This window comes from Gobius niger (assembly GCF_951799975.1).
Source record: "Gobius niger genome assembly, chromosome: 1".
Taxonomy (NCBI): domain Eukaryota; kingdom Metazoa; phylum Chordata; class Actinopteri; order Gobiiformes; family Gobiidae; genus Gobius; species Gobius niger.
Genome location: NC_136852.1, coordinates 31,914,043 through 31,930,048, shown reverse-complemented (window position 1 = coordinate 31,930,048; position 16,006 = coordinate 31,914,043). Strand labels below are relative to the sequence as shown.

Below are 16,006 nucleotides of genomic sequence, written 5' to 3'. Positions count from 1 at the left end.
TGAAGAATCAGCCGGTTCTGTTTATACGCACTCCTTACCTGCCTAATGACAGTGTAGTTTCCCTTCTCTGACCAGTGGAGCTAATGGCCTGCACATCAGCAGTACCGGTCAGTGCTAACAGGTTAGCCACACGCTAACCCCAGAAGGACAAGGGTATTGATATGCAGACAGGCAGTCTGCTGCCGCCCCGCGCTCATTAGAGCCATATATCTCTATGTGTGTGACAGCCTCTCCTCTGCTGTGGCGCGACACGCCGGCTCTGAGCGCGGACGTCCTCAGACAGACACTGGGGCATTTAGAGTAATGGAGGATCCGCTGATAAAACAGGTTGAGACGCCCGCGACAGTCATTCTGTGTATGGCATTAGGCGCGTGGCTCTGTGTCCTGCGCTGACCGAGAAGGACCTCTCACATAAATTCACTTTAATCTGTTTAGATGGCGACACACAGCCTCAGACATCAGCTCCTCCTGCAGCGATCGATCCCTGTTTGGACTAGCACTAAGGAGTGCACAACTGCAGTGATTAGAAAACACATTAGTGTTGATCAATTAGGAGCCAAACGCCTGGCTTAATAATTGATGCCTCAGTGGCACTTTACACAGGCGCTGCTCAGACGGCGTTAGGGCGAGTGCAGAGACACTGGCGGCGCCACGGTGTATTGACGAGGCCAGGGCTGAATGCCTGATGAGGCTCCGGGGCCCCTTTGGCGCTTCTCTCACAGACAGACACTCACTCCATTAGACCAAGACACGAGCAGCGAGATAGACTCCACTTAAGGAGCACTATCCAGTTCAGGCAGCTCCACCAGCACAGAGGTGTGTTTGAGCCAGACACCCGGCTCAGCACATCCACACACATACAGACCACCCTTCATATACTCACACTTACAGAGCACCGGAACATGCACATACTCACACTTACAGAGCACTGAAACAAGCGCACACTCCTCACATACTCACACTTACAGAGCACTGGAACATCCACATACTCACACTTACAGAGCACTGGAACATCCACATACTCACACTTACAGAGCACTGAAACAAGCGCATACTCCTCACATACTCACACTTACAGAGCACCGGAACATGCACATACTCACACTTACAGAGCACTGAAACAAGCGCACACTCCTCACATACTCACACTTACAGGGCACCGAAACAAGCGCACACTCCTCACATACTCACACTTACAGGGCACCGAAACAAGCGCACACTCCTCACATACTCACACTTACAGGGCACCGAAACAAGCGCACACTCCTCACATACTCACACTTACAGAGCACTGGAACATCCACATACTCACACTTACAGAGCACCGAAACAAGCGCACACTCCTCACATACTCACACTTACAGAGCACTGGAACATCCACATACTCACACTTACAGAGCACTGAAACAAGCGCACACTCCTCACATACTCACACTTACAGAGCACTGGAACATCCACATACTCACACTTACAGAGCACTGAAACAAGCGCACACTCCTCACATACTCACACTTACAGGGCACCGAAACAAGCGCACACTCCTCACATACTCACACTTACAGGGCACCGAAACAAGCGCACACTCCTCACATACTCACACTTACAGGGCACCGAAACAAGCGCACACTCCTCACATACTCACACTTACATGGCACCGGAACAACCAGCAGAGACACTATAGGCGCACGCCGCGATCTAGGTAAATGTATCGACTCTACCCAGTACACGCTCGCTTTTCCACAAGACAACCCAACTGCAGTTGTTGTGGGCAGCACCCCAACAGAGGAGCACGCCGTACAGATCGTCATTAAAGTTTTGTAAGCCACGATAAGAGCCAATGTGGGGTGGGAGCTATGGAATCATTCAGAGGTACCAGGGCTAATAAAACAGAAAATAAACCACTAAAATACAAACTGTGATGGTAAGCAACTTGCTAATGTTATGCACCACCAGCTAAAATTTTACTAACAGTGGCTAAACGCTAATATCGGCTAAATCCACTTGTAGCAGGATGATGTTCTAAAATCATGCTGCAGCCCTCACTATTAACCTGAGGGCTGTCTTCTCTCCCGTTTGCCAGTCAGAGGCCAGCAGTCTGTTCATGTCACATTAGTCACTGTTCAGCACTTTGACCACAGCCAGAGGTCGGTCCCAAAACATACCTGGTCAGACCGGTTTGGCAAGCTTTTCCACAGCGGAGGCCAGTGCCAAACCGGGTTGACCAGGCATTGGGCTGGGTCGCGCCTTCCTGTTGCCTTATGCCTCTAAACCACAGCACATCTACACACACCTGGCTTTAACTGGACACACACTGACATGTGAGGAGCGTGCTGGGCTCAGGACAGTCATCGCGGCTTGAGTTTATCTGAAGGAGGACAAGAGGATGATAACAGTGCAGACACTGAACTCCTCTGCCCACTTAAAGAGACCTGTTAAAGTGCCTTTGGTTTGGTTTTATCCGAAATGCACTTAGAGGCAGACTGCGATGGGGCCAACAGAACTACAAAACACACCAACTCTAAACACTGGCTTCCCACTTCAAACATGGGGATAAATGTAACCGTTGTTAAATAGAGTTATTCTGTCTCCCCTTGAGGGCCGCCGCTGTGCACTGGGGATCGGGTCGTTGTGGTAATGTGTGTGTGAATTGTCTCCTCTCAGACTCTGAAGACTGGGCTGACGATGGTGGGGAAGGTGGTGACCCAGTTGGCTGGGACCATCCCGGCTGCTACTCCGGATGAGGAGGGCGCGCCTCACAGCACGAGCCGCCGCAGCCCCCACAGCCCCGGGGTGGTCACCATCATTGACACCCGCTGTGTTGGGGAGGGACAGGTCAGTATCCACACATACAGTGAGTGGCACCATGTTTAGCATCAGAGCTTCATCTACAAATGTACGACAAATGTATGGCATTTCTGGGTATTTTCTATTTTATAGGACAGGATAACAGTGTATTTAAGTTAAATAAGTTTTTTAATGTTTTGCATCTGTAATTATTATAAATGCTAATTACATTTTACATTGGAGGGCCTCGAGGCGTTAGATGGTGAGCTTCGAGGTCCCAAAAACCTTTAAACCCCAGTGTTAGAGAATGGGTCCACAAACCTACAGTAATACTACTTGTACTCGGGTGATTGAATAATGCAATAAAGCCTCCTTTGTGAAGTTGTGTTTTTTGTTTCATGGTGATGAGCCCATATTGATAGCAATAATACCTAGTGCTTGCACAACATTGTTTTGTGACACGTTTTGACTTGATTTTCATTTTTCATTCATTTATTATTACTTTTTCTTAATAAAAATAAATACATGTGGCTGATTCATAAACTTAGACATATAAACCTCAGCTCAAACTATAATAAATGCTTTCCTCCCGTGTCATTAAACACACAAAAATCTTCCATTGTCTCATCCATACTAATATAATATGAATCCTGAAATGTCAATACACTTGTTTGAAGGATAAGAGCATTTAGCGTCCCATGACTAAATAAGTAGGCGCACCAGTGACCCCTCCGTATCCAGTCATCGTCATCTTTGAACTGAACCATTTGCCCCCTGACTTCGCGCTCTCCTAATGTGCTCGGGACTCGTCTGAGAGCTTCCCTTTCCCTTAATTCCCCCTCCGTCGGACCGAAAAGCATGATTAATCGTGCCGCGGAGGCTGTCAGATTTTTAATGAGGCGTGTTGGGGAACATTGTACAGTGGGGAGCCCCCACACGATCGCGCTCTTTTCTTCTACTGTAAGAGCGGCCCGCGCCTTCAGTCAGACAGGGCCTGGTCTGTGTCACCCTCTGACACCGCGAAACCCAATACACGCCATAAACACAGCTACAAAGAGGAGAGAGAGGAGAGACGAGGGAGACGGAGATTACAGAGAGGCCGCAACTCATGGAGATAGTTTCTATTTTAGTAGTTGTATTTGTTGTGGTAGCCGTAATGATAATAATGTGTTTATTGGTATTATCGGGATAATCAGAAAGAAAAGTGGATACACTCTGATGAAAATGTTGCCCTAAAAACATAAATGTATTGTGCATTGAAGCTTGTTAAATATTTGTATATCTATCAAGAAGGATTGAGCAGATTTTTGAGGAGAAGGTGGGTCTGATATATTTATTCTCATCTTATTTTTTACGGCACATAAAACTGCTCACACGGCGACACGAGGCAAATTTGGACGTTGCCGAACATGCTCGGGTGACTTCTTTTTGTTGCGATTGCCTCAAGTGACTTGACAAAAACAAGCAATGGGCAAAAGGTGATGCAAGTAAACGCTTGTGGTGCATTAAATCAGTGGTTCCCAATCTTTTTGTCTGGCGTAGCCCTCGAGGTAAGGGGTACTTTGAGTAGAATGAAAAACTCGAGGGTGCAGCTAGCTATTTAGAAAACTAAAATCAGATTTATTAGTATTTAGCCGTGTGTTGTGTAAAAAAAAAAGAAAAAAAGCTATAACACTATGAAATTAAAAACGTCAGCTTAAAATTCTCATTAAAAATAAAAAAAAAAATCATATTGAAATACTATTACATTTTGTCTTTTTTTTTTTTTTAACCTACTGTCAATTTCTCGTAATTACCCCTGGTTTGCAATCAATGCCTCAGATGACGTGGAAATGGTGGCATGTGGGGCAGCAGGAGCCGGACCCGGGTATAGATGAGGACACAGACACAGTCTGACCTGCTCTGGGGTTGTGAATACAACATGACTATTTAGAGACGGCACATACGACATACTGTATTCTCCATCGTAACAGACCAATCTTCTTGGCAGCGTCTGTTATTTGATCATATTCCTGTCTTGACCCCTTCCTCTGGTCTTGAAATGGTCTTGAGTATCTGCAGCCGAGTTCCCCTTAGCCAAACACAGTGTGCTCCTTCAATATAAAAGCCTCCTGGTCCATGTCAGCAGCCCCGACTGTGTGCTCTGCCTGGTGCGTTCTGCTCAGACATTCATCATGACTTTGAAGCCAACGCACTTCTTAGATTTCCACATCACGGCTCGTTGTAAAAGCATAAGAGATCCACTGCACAATGGGACTCGCTAAAGTCTCGGCTTTTCGTCCAAAGCGGGGACTTTGTTAGGGACTTTATGATTTTGTTTGTGGTGGCAGTAGTGATTCACTTGTATTTGTCCAGTGGTGTAAATGTGTCAGATTAACACAGCAGTTCTTAGGCCAATGAGTGGAAGGCACATAAAATGAGTTCAGGATGTAACTGGTTTATGAGAGTGTTCCATAAATAAGCTGCATAGTTTTACAAACCAGTCTTCTCTCTTGCTCATATGGAGTCTCTTTTTAGATCTGGTGCTAGTTTTTTGTTTCTATTACCTGCTGGCTTTACACGATTTCACATAAGATTGCACACGTTTGGAAAAAGTCAAATTGTGTTCAAACAGGTCCAAGAGCTTTACATGTGAGAGAAGACATAAACATGAACGACTAAACGAATAGAAAAAAATCCTGTGCATTTCGGAGCATCTTTGTAGAACTCTAAACAAGGTTTGTAGGTTTTAGATTTAAATACATTTTGTTGTTTGCAAATGACCTACTGCCTAAATAATGGCCATCTTTTACAATTAGTTGCAACAATTCAAAATGCAGTTTTGATGCCATTGCAGATAATTATTCAACTTCTAAAAGATATTTCTATGTCGACTGTTTTCAGTTATTTTAAACTTCTTCATTAAAAAAGTAGTGTTGCATATAACTTAAAGTCACGCCGCGTAACATTCCACCAATAAACAGAATCAAACTTTATTTATAAAGCGCTTTTCATGCATAAGTGTGCCACAAAGTGCTTTAACCTCTTAACCTTCACCTGAACCGAGCACATTATCTCCAGTTTGGCTTTACCCAAATCTAAAAAAGCAACAAAGAAGCCACAAAAGAGCAACAAAAACATGCCGGAAAAGAAGCAATAAAGATGTGACAAAAACACAACAAAAAAAGTTGCTCACACGTGAAGAAAACACGACAAAAGAAGTGAGAAGAATGCAGGGGAAAGCAACAAAATATGACAAAAACACAACAAAAAAATACAAAAACACTACAAAAGCGCAAAAATGTGACAAAAATGCAGGGAGGTCTCAAATGAGGTGTTGCACTGGCCTATATTTGGCTGTAAGCCCCAGTCGAGACGCTTATAGATTTGGGTAAAGCCAAACTGGAGAAAATGGGGGTATTTACATAGATTATGTCCTCATCCAAATCCATCCTTTGATTAACCGCTCCAAAATAACGTTTCCTGTGTCTGGCTGGTCATTAGGAGCTTGTTTTATTTTTCTGGCAACAGTAGAATCCAGAATGTTATGGCTTGTGCCTCTAGATTGATAGAACTGACTTAAATTTCTTATTGTTGATGAGATTTGGCCAAAACTTGGTGAGAAATAAACCAAGCGATCAATAATGTATGTAAGTAACTGAGATAATGACCTTTTGTAGCAGACAGCCGTGAATCACCTCTGCAGTATTACTGTATCTGAACCCGGCTGCCTGGCTTTCCACGAGAGGGCAATGGCACATTTCTAAAACGGCCCACAGACTCCCCATGTGCTGCTCGTGCTGATCCGGGTCCAACACGGAGCGGGCTGTGGGGAAAGTCCCCGGTCTGGTTTTCGTGTTGCGTTCGCGGTGTCAGAAAATGATTCGGACTTTTCTGTTTGTGCTCGCTCCAGGTCGTGGTGAGTGAGGAGTCTGACGGGGAGGGAGTTGTGGCACACTTCCCGGCCCACGACAAGCCCATATCCTGCATGCAGTTCAGCCCCAGCGGTAAGGAACACCCCCTCCTCCCCTACACACACACACACACACACCCACACACACACACACACATTCAACAGGCTGTGAAGAGAGACGTAATCATAAACATGGCTATCAGGCTGTTTAATTTTACTGACACGTAACTCTGAGTCTAACATGGAGCGAACAGACATCGCACGCACCGGACACGGCCGGGACGAAATGTCTCTGACGCCTAAACAATGATTTAAGGGTCTGGAAATACAGATAATTCTCACAAAAAATACACACCTTCGACAATATGGTGATCACTATTCACTGAGCATCTTTACATATCCTTTAAGACAGAACTAAAGGTGTCTGCTGCTTGTGCAAACTCACACAGTTCATCATTGATCCATAGAGAGAGAGAGAGTGAGTGTGTGAAAAGTCTCTGTGTTTGAGCACATTTGGGCAGTAAACAGAGGAGCATGAATCATGATGAGGTCATTAGTGTTGCTGACGAAGCTCCTTGGACGTCCAACACTTATTACACAGTACAGGCTTAAGAACCTTTATGATCAAAATAATCTCACAGCCCCAGGTCAGTGCCTTGTGAACCCTCAAGGGCCCCAACCCCCACTTAGCTATGACAATACTGAAAATATGAACTTAGAGGAACAGGCCACAGTTCTTCCATACTGTGATATGTCCTTACCTGAGCTTAGACGAGTTGATGCATACCTGTCTGGTCTTTGTGCCCGTGGAAGAGCGTGGTCGCTTCTAACTTCCCCCCCCGTTTGGAGCTATAAGAATACACTGGGAGAGGCCAAATGCTAACAACATCTTTGGTCGTCTTACGTGACTGAGCCCACACACAAAGACCAGACAGGTACGTATCAACTCGTCTAAGCTCAGGCAAGAATATATCTCAGTATGGAAAAAACGGTGGCCTGTTTTTCTTTAAAAATCAAACTGGTATCTGATCCCTGTGACGACTGAATTTGGACAAATTGTACTGTTGTGATTCACGTTGTTAGTGTACGCTCTCAGTTGCACAGGGATTTTCCATCGTAGATTTTCGTTCAAGTATCGTTAAATGACTGGTGTCGAAAAAATGTAACTGTGCCCTGTTTTAGTTTCCTACTTTAAGCTGGATTCTCTGTTCATTCAGTCCTCAGGTGTGTAGTCTCTGTGAATTGTCTACTCAGAGGATCATCAGACTTCATTTCTTTTATTGTCATTCTCGCTCTGTCCTCTCGCACATGGCACCGATGAAAGTACAAACACACACTTTCAATTATTCATAAAAAAAATAAGTATCCACTGTTGTAGGCACATTCTTAACTGACTGATTTACACACCCCAGTAGCACAGTTTTGCATAGTTTAAGCTCTTAACAACAATCATTTCCCCCTTCTGTAAATAATGCTGGTTGTTAATATTTGTCTCTCTCTCTCTCTCTTGACTTTGACCACGGGTCGTCCCATTCCTCTATCACCACATCATCTCTTCTGGACATGGCTGACTTTTTCTTTTGCTTCTCTCCCGCTCCACAGACTTGGACAGAGAGTGCTTTGTGTGCTGTACGTGTGAAAATGCCCAGAGAGATGTCTTAGAGTGGACATAGCAACAGCTGCCATCTCGTGACATTCTGCTTTCTGCTTGTACTTGAGCAAAAAAGTACATTTTAAGGAAATAGATCTCCCCCCCCCCCAAAATCTTTCAGAGAACGTCGCTAGTTGAGTTCATTTGTCGTTGCGTGCCTGTGAGCAGCAGCCATCTTGTCTGGTGTTGTGTTCGCTGAGCGTGTGTGGAGTTCATAAAGGAGCCGATGAGAGATGCTTTTCACCTTTTGACCTGCAAAGCCCCAGCGCTCTGTCGTTTTTAGCCGCGTTTATGACTAAATTCTGCTCCGAACGAGGAGAAAGAGACAGAAGAACATCTATCTCATGCGGCCCAAACTGTTTCCCATTATGGGCTAATACATCTTAAACTGGAGGGAACATATTACCGAGTTTCGAGCACTTTCTTGTTGTTGAGGGGATTTCAGTTGACTCGCGGTATGTCGTGTGGGGTTTTTGAAACGGATTAAGTCGCATGTAAAGTGTATTGAATGGCCGGATTGATGTAAAACGCTGGGAGTTGCATTGCAAGCGGTCACCGATGGATGTCTATGAGCAGGTGTAAGCTTGTAGAGTTAGTCCTAATGTTTGATATCTTCCAGACGGAGGTTGACCCACAGATTCAACTTAATTTAGATTGATAAAAGGAATAAAACATCCTTAAATGTGTTTGCCCTACAGGCTAAAGGTCATTTACATCGTCAAACACATAGTTACTGCGATATTTCTCATTTATAAAACACTGCCAAAATGGTCTGTTGTCTTGTGAATAACAACTATCCACTTGCACATTCAAGAACAAGGCTACACTCACTGCCTGACCCAAAAAAAAAGTCACACGCTGTAATATTTGGTTGTAGCGCCTTTAGCTTTGATAACAGCACTATTCATGTCAAGATCTTGCATTGATGATGGACGAGTGTGAACTCTGAGCAAAGCCTTCTCCAGCACGTCCCGAAGACTCTCAATGGGGCTAAGATCTGGACTCGGTGGTGGTCAATCCATCTCATGCTCCCTGAAACACTCTTTCACAATGTGAGCCCCATGAACCCTGCCTTGGAATATGCTCGTGCCATCAGGGAAGAAACCCACAGATGGCATATCCTAGTCACTGTGGTCATTCAGGATGTTCTGGTCGTTGACTGATCAAATTTTTTTTGCTCATAGTGTTGCAGAACCTAAACCTGACCGACTGCAGGAGCCGCAGATCAGAACAGTTAGTTACTTCCAGGTAAAGGACACTTCTTTTTTGGTCAGGGAGTGTGTAAGTTAATCACTTCCTTTCATGCCAAAAGTCTCTCCAATAATCACTCACTACACGGCACATTCCTCGGCAAAGTTGGGATGACACTGTTAACTTTCTGACTCCTCCCTCCCTCACCCACAGTAAGATGGTCAGAGGTTTCAGTCCTTTTCTGCTTAACGGATGGGTTAAAATAAGTCAAAGAGAGATGGACCAAAAGGATGCTTTTATTGTCTCAGTTGCAAAGCTCCGATGGCTGTTTTTGCCTCTCGCTCCTCTGTGGGGGCGCGGTGTGCACAACTTAGATTAGAAAATGACTTAAATGTTTGTGAATTATTCAAAAAGCAACACTGATTATGTTTTAAAATGCCCACTAGATCAGTTTAGACTCTTCAGTTCTGTTATAGCGATTCAGCTCCCCTTTGCGACCCTCCCTTTAAGGCCAACGAGCCAGTTTAAATCTTTCTGACTCATTTACTCTACGGCAAACCTGAAACGCTGATAAATATTCTAACCAGGGCCTCTGCGCTGGAGCCAAGATTCCGCCGACTGCCACTCGTTTTCTGCGGGTAATACGATTTGGAGCGATTTGGCACAGACGTTTTGAGCGGTTTCCTTCCCCCTGTTGTGAATGGGGCGCTCCCGTACTCATTTGTTTGTGTGTTTTCTTTTCTAAGAGGCTTTACTCCAGGCTGAAGAATGGCAGGAGGCCCCAGAGCTACTTAAATCTTGACTGACGGCTTTGTCTCGAAATGAACGGCTTCCGAGGGATGACGATGTTACTTTCGAGCTCTCATTGGGATGCGTTTTCTCTGTACGTTGTGAAGCGAAACGTACAAGTGTCTGGACCTGGAGCAGTTCCCTTCACGCAGTTTTGAGTAATCTTAGTTTTACTTTAGTTGTTTCTCCAAGTTGTATTTCCTGGATTATGTTGGACAGTAGATACACTTTTGGAATATATCTAACACCCATAAGATCACCCAGATCAGAACAGTTGGTATCACTTTGTTTTAGTACAATTTAATGTGCTCTGTAACAATGTGTAATAATAACTTGTACCTATGGGTTAGATACACAATGAAATAACTTGTATTAGTACTTTGTAGGTACATAATGTAATAGGACACGACACCCTTAGGATAAAATACATATAATTCCATTGTGTATCTAACCCATAGGTACAACTTATTACACATTGTTGAGCACATTACATTGTACTACATTTAGTTATGTACAATGTATCAAGGGTACTGTAAAGTGTTACCAAACAGTTACATCCAGGTAAGGGACACTTCTTTTTAATTTTTTGAAAAGTTCTGGGGATTTTGAATGGGACTCTCACTTCTGGCACCGGGTGAAGCCTCAACAGTGGAGCACAACAAACACTTTTATCAATAGTTTTTAACATGAGGATGGCACTGGGCAAAACAGGAGGAGCTGCTACATACTTAAAGGGGGGGTATTATGCAAAATCGACTTTTTCAAGCTTTACATCATGTTATTCTGTCACTCCCTCATTAAAACATGCCTGAAGTGTTGCCTTGGCACATTCACGTATTCTTGAGTAATCTGTAAAAACTCTGATGGCGGCCATTTTAGGGATAGGTTTGCCTGAGTCCTCCCAGGAACGCCCCCACCTCCTGGAGACGCCCCCGAGCTTTCGTCACCAGCCGAGTAACCAACCACTGCTCCTCAGCAGAACCCCCTCCCCACTGATGCCACAGACAGCGTGTGGAGGGGGCGTGTCGGAAAGGGTCAGAGGTTCTTAAAGAGACAGAGGCCTATTTCAAGACATTTTGAGAGAGACATTTTATACAAGGCAGTTATTCTAATTTACTGCATTTACAGACCAACAGAAGGTTTGGTCATCATTGTAGTGTGATATAGACTGATTTATTGAAAAAAGCATAATACCCCCTCTTTAAAACAATAGTCATATATGTTAAAACTACATTGTAAACTTAAATGGATTTGCAATAGTGGCTGTTTGCTGTTCTGAGACTTGGCTGTGATTGGCTAAAGCGGGCTTGATCCATCCAACAGCAAAGGTTTGTCCTTTTTTCATGAACGATTTTAACAGGACTGCACTGTTATATCAATCTCTTGCCATGTTAGTGGGGTTGCACAATTAATCTAAATCATATCCAAATTTGGATTGTGACCACACTTTGTTTTAGTGTGGTCTTGTTACGTTTTTTTTGTTGTACTCAGTCTTCTCTCGAAAATTAGCAAATTCTTTTTCTGCATAGATTTGAGCATCATGAGAATCTGCTTTCAAAAGTCACAAAAGAATCCATTATTGTGTTTTGGACTATGGTCATATAGTGGAACACTGCCCTGTCCCTGCCCTGTGCTTGTCCTATCTATTGAATCCAGACTGTGCAGCCCTGCTTACCTTCCGAACCTTGATCTACACACAAGAGTGTCAATCCCCTACTTCCAACTACTGTATCTGGTTTTTCCACCTCTGGTCCACCGTGTTCTTATGTAACCAACCCCATCATTGCTCGGCGTGTCTTGGAGGCCGTTCAGACACTGGCCAGCGCTGCCAGCTCCTCTCTTGGTCTTGGCCTGTCCCTCTCTCTGTGAAAATGTTGCTATTCCTGTTGTTGTAATGGCAGGTTTCAGATGAAGGCTTTGGAGTGCGATGTGTGTGTCTGTGTCAGCCGCTCCTAACGACGCATGGCTTGATGATTATTAGCTCTGATGCCAAAGTCCGAATTTACCCACCACAGGGACGTCGAGCAGAAAAGACGTGTACTTTGACTGGGACGAGATGGAGGGACTGGTCAGACTGGAATGACCTTAGTGTGAATACATCAATCAAGACTTGGTTTAGTTCAGTTTGCTTTACTGTCCAGATCATCGTTAAGCACAAAATCACATTCAAATGACATACAAGAAGAGCGACTCCTCTTTTCAGGTGTTTGAATTCATCGAACCCCTACAAATTACTATATATTTTTTGGTTTTATTTTTAAATCTCTTCATAAAAAGGACTTGCTCGCCTCAATATTTGATTCATTCTGACATGTTGACGTTTTTCAATTGTATTCTCTTTCTCTTCTGCTATGATTTTTTTTACTTTTTTCATGTCAAAAGCGACAAACAATGTAAACATTCAGTAAAGGCCAGTGTTAGACGTAAGACATTATAAGACATCATATTGATTGTTCTCAATTATTTTGAACTAAGAATTGAACTCAGTATTATTGTGCAAAGTATTTAATAATTGTGGACATGAGTGCAGAGGAGTAAGACACTTATTCACCAACTGGAGTTTCAATTGGTTCATTTTGAGTTATTGTTTGTTTGTTTGTTCTCCCTTCACATGTTGCATTAGAACAGGGGTGTCAAACATACGGCCCGCGGGCGAGATGATTTAATCCGGCCGCTGCCCTGTAGAGCATAAATTAAGCCCATTCCTGTGCAGAATTATATTTTTTAAAAGAAAAACCAGAATGCTCATTCTAGCCACTAGGCGGCATTAAATTAAAAACAAGGAAACAGTTCCACACATGTCCAGCAGAGGGCACTGACATAATAAGAGCTCAGGATATGAACAATATATTATATAGCCACGTGGTAAATGGACAGTCTGCCTCTGGGCGTCTGTGGCTTCAGTAACAGCTTACCACCACCGAGTGTGGAGTGAATGAATAATGACGACTATGTAGCACTTTGAGGAACTTGTGACACAGGCTTGTAAAGTGCAATACAAGTGTAAGCCGTTAAAGCTACAGTCAAGTTGGGGCTTTGACCAAGTCACAGCTTATTATTATTCATTTATTGGACATTTTTTGTCTATTATATGTGGCCCGCGACCCGCCGTGGGAGCTGAATTTCAGCCCGCCACCCAAAATGAGTTTGACTCCCCTGCATTAGAAGTATTGAGTGGGAGTGGGACGTCCCTTTGTTTACACTCTGTTGCTGTATGTATGTATGTACTGTACTTTGGGGAAAAAAGTATTGGCCGAAATCCAATAGAAAGTCTATGGGGAACGGACCATGTGTAGTATGTGTATTTTATGGAAACGTTGTTGCTTTTTGGTCTTTAAGTTTGTTTGGAGGATATTTAGGGAACATTTAGTGGACATTATCCATGGGAGCTTTCATATGTCTCTTATGCCCATTTCCTCAATATGAAGCTTATGACAACCCACATACAGCTATACCCTGCCTGATGAAGGAAAAACAATGTTACTGCCCCGTGAGATTGAAAGCATATCCCTGAATGAACATATTCTCTGAGTGTCTGGGCACTGTATTTTTGCCAATGTGCTTATGGAAGAAGAATCACTCTAACCGATTTTGCAAAGTCGACCCTTTCATTTAACTTTTGCGATTCCTATAAAACACATTAGTGCCACCGCAGCATCAGCCAGCACCTCTGGTCTGTTCCCACTTTTCAACGTCCCGAATACAAACTGTTTTCCCCCCCCCTCCACCCCCCTCCATCAAAGGCACAAGCTGTAACGGCAGATGAATCTCTCCCTCGTCTCCCCACCGCACGCCACTGTCCCGTAAAAAACATAGCCTCCCTTTTAGCAACGGTTTTAATGAAAAGGCTGGCCTCGTGCAGCGCGGCCATAGAGCGCAATAACCCCAGTGATGTGTGAAGGAAACCAGAAAGCGGAAAAAAAAGTGCCGAAAAGGCCGACCTCGCGGACGCGTCCTCCAACACCGGGGAAATTCCCACAGCAAGGGCTGGCCGCGCGGTCGCCGCCACGCTTTTAGCACGGATTGAGTTGTGTCTTCGCGCCGAGATAGCAATTAGCGAGGGCCTTCGTGTGATTTACAGCCGCTGCATGTCTCCCCCCCTTTTGTTTTGACTGGAGGAGACAGGCCACTTCAGAGTCTAGGCCACACTTAAATCATAGAGAGCAAAAACGGACTAAATGCTAGGGTTGTAAGTAGCCGACATAAAACCGTAGAAGTTGTCAACAATGGTCTCACGTCGGGGAATTATTTAGTCATCAAGTTTGCGGGCCGCGTACAAAAGAGCGGTTCAGCACAAAGTTTATGATTTTAGAAAAAGACAAAAGAAGCTATTGGGTTTGATATGAAAAGTGTGCAAAGTTAGTTAGTTTCCTCCATTATGTGCGATTTGTTTAATTCATCAAACTGTCACGGCAAATACTATAATTGGGACAACTGCGGCTGAGAAGTCGCCCTGAAGGTCGGGTCAAATGCAAAGGAGAACATTTCCCTGTGGGAGATGATAGAATATATTCAAATACATACGGGAATGCAAAATGGCTGTGGCCGCTATCCCGTATCCCAGTCCTCATAAAGGTGTCTTTATTGAAACTGGATTTTCTCAAACCGAGGTGCAAATTGTTGGTTATGTCTTCCTTTTTTTTGCCTGAAAACTAATGTTGCTTTGAAAAAGTTGCTACGTTACAACTAAGTGGTCAGGTGTTAGTGGTCCGGACTGTCACTGTGGGTCAACCTGACCTGCATGACCTTGGAGGACGGGGAAACTGTAGCACTCGGAAGAAACCTGGCTGCCCTCTGTCTCCTCTGATCCTCTGAAATGGTGCACCGCCTCCTGGGTTTGTCCCTGTTTCAGAGCGTGGTGTCCTGCACTGGCTCACCAAGACGACTAAGCAACTAAACAGTCGTAAGTGGGTGAGCGGAGGAGCTAATTTATTTTAACCTCATGTTTTTCTGAACACTAACTGGCGATGTCCCACACGTCTGAGTAGAGGCAAGCTACTTACATATTTTTTATTTTCTACAAATGCACATAATAAGGTAATGCATGTTTTTTTATGAATTACTTGAGTTGATCCTACCGCTAGCAACACCATAAACACAATAGAACAAGTAAGACGTCACCGGTCTGCTGAATGTGTACATAAGTTATAGCCATTACACTATATTTGGAAACGACCCAAGCTTTTGTAAGTACTTTGACCTTGTAATAAGTACCACTTGTTTTGACCAGTGGAAACCCAGCACCAAGAGCCCATAGCGGGCCGCCGCAGCAGCGAGGAGGCCGTCCCGCCCCTCCCTCGGCGCGGTCACACTCGTTTGTACGTCTTTACGGGATGTGTGTAGGTGGCCGCTGCGGCGAAGAGGTGCGCAGTAAATCTCCTCTCCTCAAGGGTTTGTTTGCTCTGGCAGCCGACTCAGAGGAGAGGAAGTTGACATCAGCAGCAGCGAAAGGCTAAATCAGGGCCGGAGCATGACGGTGTAACGGGGGGTGATCCTGCGATAACGCCCAGCAGCTAAAACGGGGACTCCAGAGTTCACAAGTGGAGTTTCCGCATCGGAGAGAACACAGTTTCCAGGGTAAAAGGCCGCAGAATGTGCAGAGCTGGCCATGCACTAATGTTGTTCCCTCAAAAACAGAGCTCGAGTTGTTTCATTCATGCGTGTTTAAGTAATCCTGCATATCTGGCGCTCATCTGGAC

At 44.4% G+C, this 16,006-nt stretch overlaps 1 protein-coding gene across 3 annotated transcripts in view; it reads left to right on the top strand.

Moving 5' to 3' along the window:
• bcas3 (BCAS3 microtubule associated cell migration factor) overlaps positions 1–16,006 on the top strand; it is a 463,665-nt gene that overhangs the window by 46,871 nt on the left and 400,788 nt on the right. For all 3 annotated transcript variants that reach the window (XM_079559235.1, XM_079559236.1, XM_079559237.1), the window contains exons 12-13: positions 2,662–2,832; positions 6,677–6,770. In XM_079559235.1, the coding sequence (XP_079415361.1) occupies positions 2,662–2,832; positions 6,677–6,770 (265 nt within the window). The remainder of the gene's footprint in view (positions 1–2,661; positions 2,833–6,676; positions 6,771–16,006) is intronic.